The sequence below is a fragment of the Corvus moneduloides genome, chromosome 7, assembly GCF_009650955.1.
Source record: "Corvus moneduloides isolate bCorMon1 chromosome 7, bCorMon1.pri, whole genome shotgun sequence".
Lineage (NCBI taxonomy): Eukaryota > Metazoa > Chordata > Aves > Passeriformes > Corvidae > Corvus > Corvus moneduloides.
Genome location: NC_045482.1, coordinates 19,858,611 through 19,870,617, shown reverse-complemented (window position 1 = coordinate 19,870,617; position 12,007 = coordinate 19,858,611). Strand labels below are relative to the sequence as shown.

The 12,007-nt window shown below is 40.3% G+C and overlaps 1 protein-coding gene across 1 annotated transcript in view; it reads right to left on the bottom strand.

Moving 5' to 3' along the window:
- The window catches only part of LRP2 (LDL receptor related protein 2), a 118,745-nt gene extending 110,373 nt beyond the window's left edge, over positions 1-8,372 (bottom strand). Inside the window, 1 exon segment of the mRNA XM_032114910.1 lies at positions 8,117-8,372. Within this exon segment, the coding sequence (XP_031970801.1) occupies positions 8,117-8,210 (94 nt within the window). The 5' untranslated portion in view covers positions 8,211-8,372.
- Positions 8,373-12,007: the final 3,635 nt, after the last annotated feature.

Below are 12,007 nucleotides of genomic sequence, written 5' to 3'. Positions count from 1 at the left end.
AGTGTGTGGAAAGTGAAAAAAAAAAAGTGCTTAAACAACTTAGAGAGAACAGGTACAATACATATATCACTTCGAAAGTCAGACAGATGCAGTAGCAGATGATAAAACAACCTCTCAGGAAGCTTTTCTCATTTTGAGAGCTGTACAGTTTTTTAAATAAATTTTCCAACCAATGTGCAGTTCTTTCTCAAAATTAGATCGTATGCTGAGATGATGACCTGCATTCAATTTTGTCATGCTCTCCTAAAAGCCGATGCGTCATTGCAGCGCTAGGAACTGGCCTCAGTAAGAGCCTTCCTGCGCAGTTCGTGACAGTGAAATCGTGTCATTTTTGTATTTCTTTTCTGTATCATTGCTAGAATGGAAATGGCTGTGCAACATGTAACATTTTGCTAGATTATAAACCTTACCATAATTTTATATTACAAGTTGTTAAATGAAAAATGAAACCTGCTGTGCAAAAAATAAACCACTTTGCCTTACAGATAATAAACACGGTAAGTGCAAAAAATAAAAGCCGTTTCTATCTTCCCACCACAGAACCCATATCCACCCAAAGCTTCACAGGCCACTAGTCATTTTGCACAAATTTCAAAAATTGCAATAGTTACTCACTGCAAACCAAAACTGTGGGAACATTGTCAGAAAAGCAGAACTGACGTGTCAGTACAGAATAGATAGACCACATGCTACAAGCACCCAGTGTGTCTAGACAGACATTCTAATGCTGCTTACTACTGCCCATGACACTGGGAACTACATATATTCCTTCGGATGCATTGACACATCACATTTCTCCCTTATTCAGTAGTGACCCTTTTTCAGTTAGTAGCTAGTGGCTGGTCATTCCTTATCAAGCTTCCTGAAAAGGAAATTCTGTATGTCAAGGCCAGCCTGAGTAAATGAAGGATCATAGAATCATAGAACGGTTTGGGTTGGAAGGGGCCTTAAAGATCATCTAGTTCCAAATCCCCTGCCAGGATCACCTGAACTGAAGCAACAACATGGTCCGATGTGCTCACACAAAATGCAGTTCTATCTTAAAGGACTTGGAAATGAACAATAAGAATGAAATCATCCTTTGGCTGTTTCATTTCTAAGTGTAGCATATTTTCGTTATAGTTTTTAGTTTAAAAAATAATTTTAAAAATCCTTTTATGCAATAGCAATACTAATAAGTGTGCCATATTAAAAAGACAGTCCTTGAATTCATCAGAAGAAGATAAATACAAGAAATACCATCTTCTCCTGAAACATTACTCTTCCTGTCAACCCCAGTGGAAGCATTTTACTTTTATTTTCCCTAAGCATCCAAATTTTATAACTCTCAGATTTATTCATCCACTTTGACTTTTTAAGGATGCTTGATTCTGCTGTGACTTCTCTTCATTGGTGGCTGCTGGGCACAATATTGTGAGTAATTCTTTACATTACATTAGCTAGCTAGTCTAAGCAGCATGTCAGACACAGAGGTTAACAGTAAGGATGAACTTCTCTAGCCTGTATAGCTGCATAAGCCCACAGTTGCTACATCGTTGGAAACACAAAAGCATGCACGTACTCCACACTATATCCTTACATCCAGAAACAAGCACAAAAAACTACAGGAAAGCCATACACTGTCTCCCAAGGATCTCAATGGTAACACACAATATACAAATAACATTGCTCAGAGGACTGCAGGCATTTGTCTGCAGGCCTGCAACCTTTAACTTGTAATCCCTTCCTCATAGCAATACTTTTCCATCAGTCTTTCACAAGGTCTGCTAGGAGACAATTGCAACCACAACTGTTATATTGCTGTTTAGAGTCAGTACCTCCACATAGGTTGTTTAAAGACAAGATTTTTCCTTTAACAGGGTGATCATTTGGGCCTCTCCCTTCCTGAACTGCCTTGCAGGATTTAAGTCTCTGAGAATTCTTAACTCCTATTAGAAAAAGTTGCATAGGCCAAGAATTAAAAAGTTTTGCACTTATTTTCAGTGGGGCTTTAAAGTGCATTCTGTGTCTGACTTCATACAGAAAATTAGTAACTGCAGAGCTAACAAACACAGCTCAAATATTCTTATGGAAGACACTACAGACTTTGTCACTCATTTCAGACAAACTGGAGTTTGTTTCACATGAAATGGTTTTTAAAAGTATTAGACCTTGCAGTAGTAAAAGTAATTTTTATTAATACAGCTAGAAGGCCAACAAGAACTGCAGCAACATTCCATCTGATTGGTTATCATCCAATGCACTTATTACATTGCAGGTTGAGAACAGCCCTACAACTCTGCTCAAAAGTGAACATGTGAGCAGCCTCATTCAAGTCAAGCCATCTGTTTACACAAGACACCTTTACAAAAGGGTTTCCAGCAGCGCTAACACTTGCTCACCCTAGCCCTCATAGGACTACTCTTGTTACCAGCATGGTAAGGTTTTTAGCAGTAGCATTAGACAGTGGTTGCATGGCCAGCCCTGACTTACCATAGGAAAACAGAGTGTGTCTTTCTCACCCTCCTTCAAACACCTCTCCTCGTACTTGCTGCCAAGGTTCCCTTTCTTTTCCAAACTCCAGTAAGTACCAGGCCCTTCTGCATGCTGCTCAAAAATCACTAAGCTATAATTCCATAGGCCTGGTTTAATTCTCCCACAGTGAAAACAGCTCAGAGAAGGTCCAATGAGCAGTGGCACAAAGCAAGTACCAACAACTCAAGGTTGTCAGCAACACGGGCATGGGACATTGGAAAAGAGACGGAAGATGAGTGGGGGCATCCTGCTTCCAGGAGCGGTGAACTAACCATTCACATGGCTCATCACTTCTCATGAAACTGTACCCTCAGATGACAAGGTGTGACAAGGGCTTGATCAGATCAAAATGGGTATTGAATGATATGAACTTTACATAGTAGATTTCCTTCTTTGGGACAAATCTGGGAGGGGTTATTTATACATGGCTGTATTCCAGTTCTGCAGACCTTATACTTCCTCAATGTAAACTGAACTTTCTATGGTATAAGAGTTGATAATGTGTACCATGGTTTCTGAAGATAAAAAACATTACCTAGGTTCTAAATACATCAGTGAATGTATCAGTTCCTGGGATATCTTGTGGACTACGCCTTCTTGTTTTTTTTAAGAGATGCCACAGCGCAAAACTAAACCCCCGGCCTTCTTGCTCCACAAAAGCATGACTCTGCAATCCCTGTTAAAGGGAGTCCCAGTTGGAATGGCCCCCCATTCTCTGACTTGACTCAGCAGGGTGTAGTATCATGACCTGCCTGTGCAGAAAAATAATTGGGCAGACACACTGCTGCTGTAAACAGTGCCCTTTTGCTGAAGATCTGACTTCTTAATTGTAAAATGAAGGCAACTTATTCATGTTTAAATTATAAAATAGAACAGGTCATAGAACCATTTCAGTCAACTTTTATATGTCGTTTCATTAATCCAAAACAAAACTTTTAACAGTGATCCTTAGATCTCTAATCCACTTTAAGCATTGCAAAACAAAGAAAACATTAAAACCCTTGAAACCAACAGTAAAAGCTTAAGGAATACACTAAAGGCTATCCATTTCATTCAACAGTTCTATGCTTACTTATTAAACTTCATTTTTTAAACTGCTCTATATGTGTACTGAGTTGAGGGAGCAAAAAGTTGTTTAAAAAATTAATGTCATCATAACAAAATGGACTTCAAAATTAACCTCAAACAACAAAAAGCTATTTAAAGAGATGTTTGCTCTTCACTGAATCATATTTTCTGTCTTAGATCAGTACAACTCAGGCTAATTTCTTTAAAATTAAAGGAATAGCACTGGGTTTCTCAGAAGAAACCTTGTTATTCTTTCATCTAGAAACAGCTCAAGGTATTTTTAAGAATTGTGTATTACTATCAAATTATGTAAAGAAGCACTTCAGTTTTAAATATTTTAAAAACAGCTCTTTTATCTGCCACAATCAGTGTAAGCTATTAAAAAGAAACTGAAAACTTATTATTATCATCACTAATTAGTCACAGTGGAATAAAAATATCCACTTCTCTTTAAATAGACAATAGATCCTTAATTAGAAGGAACATTTAATGTTTTTCAACAATGACAACCTCTAGAAAGTGTAACTTCCTTTGAAACATCCAAAGTACTATATGGTTCCAGTATGGTTTAAGTAGAGCTCTGGAAGAGGAGATACAATTACTGCTTTAAAAAGTGATAGTACAGTGTAATTCAAGTTACATATTTGTCTATCTGAAAAGTTATCACAACCCCTCAGATCTAAAAATAAGTATTGTAGAAGACTGAATGGCTTCAGTATACATAGATAAAATAAACTATGCCTACAATGTGCCTGCTTACTGCTCAATTAAAAAGAAGAGTATTCAGATTTTAAAAAACAGTTCTTGCTGGAAGAATCACCAGGTTCAGTGTTAAAGTATGAGAAGTTAAGAGTGCAAGAAGGCATATGGAGGGGAAAGGCTTCAAACAGTGCAGCTGATTTCAAGTCAATCCAGGAAGCCCAAAAGGAAAAGAATTAAAAGGCTGTAGTGAAATTGCAGTCTACCTTTCCCCCAAATGAATCTTTGCTATTTCCTGCAAAACACATGGCAAGTAAATCTGGATTAAAGTAGGATTTCATAGCTCAAATTTCCAATCAGCTCAATATATGAAAGAAGGTTTTGGTTTGTCTTACAGGGAAATAGAAGCGTCATACACATCACATATTTATCTTAGTTGAAATCTCCTTGGATGCTCTGTGTCTGTTTGTCTTCACTCTTGTAGCTTAATTATTTACTGTAATTCTAGCACTTGGCATAGAACCTAAATCTAACCAGGTGTCATCCAATTACTGCTTTCAATTTTTAACTAAAATTCTAGGGTTTGACCCATTCTTTGCTTTAGCTGATTACTCTGCAAATACCTGATACGCTTTACTGAACAGAATACAGAAAAAGAGTGAATTATTAAGAAAATTCAAGAGATGTACTAGAAGTGGGCTATTCATTAAAAAGAACAAAGAAAAAAAAAAACAAAACCCCTGTTAGTGCACAGAAAAACTCATTAAAATGTGAGAAGACTATATAACATGTTTCACTGACAGGTACTTCTGAATTGTCAGGCCTCAGGAAGTAAACCAGTTTAGAAGCCAGGTAGATGGACACTCAGTGCAATTTTTGCTCTTGATTTTGTGTGAGTACTTCTCCAAGAGAAACCAAGAAAATTGTACCAGCGCAGGATTATGAACACTGAAGCCCAAAGGTCATGCAGAAAACCCAGTAAATTGTATGTCAGGATTGCATTGGTATATTCATATTTCTTGCCATCCTTTTTCCCTTCTCATTACTTCCAAATCCTCAGTTCCCAGTCACTCAAGTCTTCAAACACTAGGTCTTGGCAGGAGTGGAATCTTACAGCCAGGCTTCTCTGTCATTTAAAAGTGCACAGTTCTGTACAAGGAAGTATGAATAGTGACTCTGGCCTGTCGCCTCTAGCAATGTCACTGTACATCATCCTACAGACAAATTAAATAGTTTTGAGTGAAGAAAATGTCTAAAAAACACTGAATTATTAATTTGGAGATTGAACTATTACAATGCCTGATGGAAAAGCATGTTTCTCCATGACTTCTAGAAAGAGCTGCTGTACCTCTTCTCTACTTGGTCTTACCATACCAATTTCTTAATGGCCTGCCACACTGCATGCTAATGTTTCAGATTTTTGATATATCTTATCACACCATATGCATTCATTCTTAGAATAGCCTTCATTCTCAGACTAATAGAGACCTCATAAAGGTAGTCGTATTTGCCTGGGATGTATCAAGGTGATGATTCATCATTGCAGAGACTTAGGATAACAAATCAAATTTGGTGAACTAACATCCATCCATTGTCTCTAGTTTATGACTGAGTGTGAAGCACTTCGATATTCCTCAAAACAAACACGAACAATAGTCCTGTGATGCTCCTGCTTGACACTACCTTCATTTAACAATTTTTTTAGAATCCAGTTACACTTTTTTCTGACAACAATTACTCCACACGCAACAAGACTTACAGAGTAAAGGTTGGAGAAACAGGCCCTGTACTGTGGGCAATTACAAAATACAGCATTTTTATTCCATTTATGAGCACTAAGTTTACTCCCAGTAAAACTAGAATTAGGTAAATCAAGGAAGAGTACTATCATTTGAGCAAGTGCTTAGGTGAAATACTCCTAGAAACATCCATCTTATATTGGGAACACTCAGATATTGCCAACAAAAATCTCGAAAAACATCAGTGAAGCACCTTTGAAAATACTGAGGATTAGGCAAGATAATAGGTTTTCACCATTTTCCTTCTAAGGCTTGGGATTGCTTTCATGGTTCTCCAAATTTTCTTTTTAAAATAAGTGTCTGACATGATCTCAACATTCAAGGAACTGGAACTTAAGCTTACCAAATACTTCACTATCGTAATCACAGTGCAGGCAAAATTGCTATCCAGGTATTTGGCTAGTATCAGACACCCATTACCAAAAGTATACTGCTTGATTTCCATAGTTATTCTACTGTGGATGCAGCGGGGGAGGGAATAATGGGAGAAAGAGGGGGAGGAACACCATAAAAGTAAAAAACTTCTGTACTTCCACTACCTATGGATACTAGTTCAAAGCTTCTCTCTGCTTATTCTGTCATGGAATTTATCAGATACTTTCTGGACAATCACAAGCAGCTGTAGAACAAAAAAAATAAATTTTTGATCTGCACTGCAGCTTCCATTCTGTCCAATGTAAAATAATAGTGCATAGCATTAATTCTGACCAGTGTGATCTCCTTGGCTGGAGTTTTTGCAGGTCTCCTGCTGCACATTAGCTGTCTCTTATTTCCCTGTTCATAAGTGGGAGCTGCTAGCAGCAGTTGCTGTATAATTACTTAGTTGATTCTGTCTAAGGAGCTTAAACTAAGAGTTGAGCAAAGAAAGCAGATTAACAATTTGAACACACACGTAATACACAGGCACACACAGAACCAGCAGGACTGCAGGTCAATACACGGGGTGGAGGAAATGCACTTCAGCCACTCTTGCTCCAACAAGACAGGCTTGATTTTCAATGCAAGGCAAATAAACAGCGTGAAGAAGGAGAAGGCAAGAAGAGAGGCTGCAGTCACAGGCCGGGGAGAGGACTTGGGCACACGGCTACTCCATCCCCAGCAGCCAGATTAGTACCGGAGGAGAGGCACTCAGCCTGCTCTGCCAGTCACATGCTCCTAGATGTCGCCTAGCAACAGTAAAGCCCAGAGAAAAAGTTCTCCCTCTCTCAACTTCAAATCTGCGTCTGAGACCGACTGAGGGGAGCTTATTGTGCTCTAGACTAAGCATCTGTTTCTTTCTTATAGCCTTCTGTAAATGACTGCATATACCACACGTACGCAAGCATGTCCACGCATAATCCCCATCCCCCGGCCCAACCTGTCTACGTGCAAGTGCTGCAGCCTGTGCACGCCTCACCAAAAACAACTCTAGGTACAATTTTAGTGGTCACCAAACCAGCTCTAGGAATGCAGGTGAACTCTGCTCTGCAAAATCACCCGTATTTCAGTCGCAAGAAAGGCACAAAGATCGCAAGGAAAAAATGTAAAACGTCTGGGGTGATTTTTTTTTTTGCCTTATTCACAGTCAGTAATCAGGACTCAATCACAGAAAAAACTGCCTGCTTGCATTTCTGTAAAACCGTGAGTTTAGACCGTGGAGTTGCAAAGTCTGAGATGTCCCTCAAAATTTAGCCACATTTGTGTGTTGCTGTCTTACACAAATAGAAAAAAAAAAAGTTTGTACAAACCAGAAAAACAATCAAAGGAAGCATACTAGGATAATTTAAAACCAAGATGAAATGAAGCTAAAGAGCCGATGGTGTTTGCAGTGCTTTTAAGGCACTATTCCTTTTCCACAACAGAAACCGACTCCACCAAATGACTCCTGGAAAGAGCCAGCTGTCTCCCCTAGCTATTGGAAAGACCTCCTTGAATCAGCGCCCGTTAACCCTCTACTTTCAGGAACTTCGGTCTTTTTCTTATAGAAGTCCCCGGAGTAGGGATGTGCTCCTTGCGGTGCAAGTCCCATTCCGGAGAGGCTGGAGCATAGCGCTTACCTTGGCAACTGCCCTGCATTATGCATGCAGCGAATAATATGAGCAGTTTGCAAGCAGTTGCTGCTCTTCCATCCATCCGATGGTGAGGTCCCATTTGGGCTGGGATGCTCCAGCTTCCTCAGAAGCTGGCTCCTGGACTCCGGGGTGCTGATCTGCACAGCAGCAGCACAAGGACCCTGGTGTCTTTTTCTTATCCTGCTAGTTGCAGAAGAAAGGCGTGTTCGCCTGTTGAGACATCGCGTTTTCTATAAACTCCCACCCTCCAGACATTGCATAAAGCTCTTTATACCCGGCGGCCCCGGAACTAGCATGAGGGAATCAGGCACTGCTCCAGGCCCTGCAGCCACAGGCTGCCTCTGCCCCTCCTTCCACACTTCGCAGGATAGCCAAGATGCTTCCAAGACTCTACACTTTGCAGACTTTGTTTCAGAGTCCACTGGCGCTGTATTTAATGTGTTCGTGTATTTTGAGTAGTTCCTAGAATTGCAGGTGGCAAGTGAAATGTGTCACAAGTTTTAGTGCCCCAAAGGCATGCTCCAAATGAGAAAAAGTTTTTTTGATAACTCTGAAAAAAAATCTAACATCTACTCACCAATGCAGAGGTAAAGCTTAAAACTTAGTACTCCTCACATAAAACCTATGAAAGGAAAACTGTAGGGATGAAACTTACTTTTGCACTTTCTCAGCAGATAAAATCAGTTTGGTAAAGTGCTTTGGCTGTGAATTCTAAATATGTCAGCTGGAGACACTCTCCTTTAGTTCTAACTCTCCAACAGTGTGTGCAACACACAAAGAAATATCTCCCTGTGTTTTACTGCTGCCATTTCAGGAACCATATACCCACTAACAAGGGAAGAGCAGTATGTAGGATCACAGGAGAAAGATAAAGATACCCTAATACTTCAGGCTGGAATGCAGCCTTGGTAAAAAGGACAAACATTTTGGAGGCATTGCTTGCAGGATCAGAAACATCATATATAAAATGTGTGAAGTTAAATCATTATTTTGTTTTATATTAGCGAAAAATAGTCTTTCATGTAGAAAATTTAGTTATGCCAAGCTGTCCTTTCTTCATTTGTGTGCACACATACACGTGCATATCAACAAGGACTACTGTGCATACAAACCATGGGAGAAGGATAGGCCTATTTGTCTTCCAAGAGGCTCTGTCAGATTAATTTTAATGACACCACCTTTATAAATACCACATATCTTTTGCATTAGCATCATGCCATGCTCATTATACTGCAATAGCTGTTTGCTGATGCTGCAACAGAACTTAAGCAATCTTTGAAACCTTAACTCTTCTTCTTTTTGCCATGGACTGCAATTGCAATAAAGGAGTAGAGGTGCCTGTATTGTTCCTGCAGAAGTTGCACAGGAACATGTTGCCGCTTATTAGCAGACTGTGATATCTTTCCAGGTCCTGTAGGACGCTAATCCCTCTAAACCTTTCCGTAAAGGCTTTCTATCTATCAAGATAGTAAAGAGGGGGGGTGGGGAGAGAAGATGTGGAGCATAGGCTTTTGCAAGGTTGTGATTTATGCAGGTTCAGGGCTGTTTGGTGTAGTGGTACGACACAGCACCGGGGTCAAGCCACAAGAAACACTGGGGGCAGATCAGAATATTCAATTAGCTTCCTGGCACCTCTGAATCACAAAGAGAGGATAAGATCTCTCCATCACAAGATCCAGAGCTGCCGGGGGAGGGGGAGACATGCCCTCTTCAAATCTCCCTCCTCCCTCCCACCCTCTCTCCTTTCACTGTAGGGGAATAGTGCCTGAAACATTCCTTTCTGCACGGAAGGTCTTTTCCTATTGTTGTTTTCTTTGTGTTTCAGTGTTGCCAACTTACTGGAATTCTTGTCGTGGTTTCACAGCAAGGCTCAGGCTGACCAAACGGAACCAGCTGCGTTTGTGTATGGGGCCGCTGCTGCTTTAATCTCCCAACAAGGCCGATGGGGAGGGAAGGCAGGATCCTCAGAGGGGAGCAAGCAGATCTCCTCTCTACAGATGGGTGCCTGCAAAGCCAACACACAGACTGAGCGTACTTAATTAGAAGAGGACCTGTTTAAAGCAGTTCACACCTCAGCAACACGCAGAGAGGGTAAACAGTGCTTGGGAGCTGCATTCCAGGTTGGGAGCTATGTGAAGCCTTCTGTCACTGTATGTTTGAAGTGACCTGGATGCAAGCTTTGGGAGGCACCTACCTGTTTCACTCCCACATAGCTGGCAGCCAGGTGAGCTCCTACCCCATTCACCTACATCTACACATCTGTACCTCCCACAGGTGAGATACTAGAGGAATTCTCCAACAGGAATGGTGGAGATGCTGTTGATGTGAGCTGAGATGGTGGGTCATGCCCTTCTCACTCATTATTCTTTACACTCACAAGACAAAATCTACATTCAGAGACAGATGAACTGATAAGCCCAGATATTTTACTGCTGAATGATAGTAATAAAGGAGCCAGCACAGGACAATGCTATCCTCTGTTTACTTCATCTAAAATTTTCTCTTCTCAGTTTACTGTGGCACCTCATCATCCAACTACAGGGACCCTGCCCTGCTGGACACCATTAAATGGGACTTCCTAGAGACTAGAGGCTTCAAGATCAGAATCAAAACTCTTCAAGGCTTTCCTGTAACTACACCCAAAATCGCTCATGTGGGTGTAAAACATCTCTTTCTCTCATCTTCCTGTTGACTGTTCCTGTTGGCAGCTCATTATTTCTGACTGAACTAGACCTAGGGATTTTTAGTTGATTATTGCATGTTTAAGAAGATGCAGACTAAGTCTGTTAGAAGGTTAGAGGGAGAAAACATAGGAAATGCTGTTGTCCATTGAACTGTACTTTCAATTCAAGATACAGTTAGGGATGTCTTTGCTTGCCTGGTTTTTAGTGTAAGCAAGCACTCAGAAAAGCAGTTAAAGGTGTAATTCAGAACTAACAACTATGCCGCTTACATATTAAAGATACCCGCTAAGCAAGGAAGTTAAAAATTAAAAGGCTTCATTTTTGACCAAGGTTCAGTCTAAATTGGTGTCCAAACTCATGCAGTTCTTCACAGACAGATAGAAACATCAGGGTTGATGTATGACTAGATAAAGACAGAAAGCTGATGGTTAAAAGAAGTAAAAAAACATATATACACTCACTAGAAGGAAATGTGGGTCAGATCTGCACCTGTAAGTTTGTCTCTTCTGAAATTCTTGGAGCTAGGACAGTGTACAGAGGCTAAGGATCTGCCCAGTGCATTATCCAATAAAGCTGTAATTGCCATTGGCACTCAGTAATCTTGCAGTCAGTCTGTCCTTGGATAAACCCAGGTGTTTCCACACACAAAACATTTTAAGTTACAAGCTGTGTTTCCAATTTCACATTTAAAGTTTAATCATTAAATCCTATGCCTTTATCATGACAAGCTTTTTCGTTATTTTTGTGTAATCATACTAAAGCAAGGCTATATTTTAAACATACTAAAGCCGTGCTCATTTTTTGAGAGAACACTGGTAATAACAAGTCATACAAATCTAAACTAAAGACCATCTCTCTGCCTGGGTAATAATGTAAGTACCCAACAGCAGCAGTTAACTCTTCAGATTTCATCCATCTTTCCTATTCTACAATCTAAAGTGTCCCATTTCTTTAACTGAACTTTAGTTTTACAGCAAGCAACAATGGGGGTGTGGGTGTGGGGGGGTGTGGGTGTGTACGTTAGAGGCTTCCTTTCTTAACAGGCTATTAATGGCAGGAGGGTCTCTTCAGAGATACTATTTTTGAGATATTTCCTTCACCTAGGGCCCACTTCAGTTTGCATCAAAGCCATCATACTTCAGAGAGAGTAGATTTAGCTGTCTTCATGGGGACCCACAGTAGCAATGTGTAT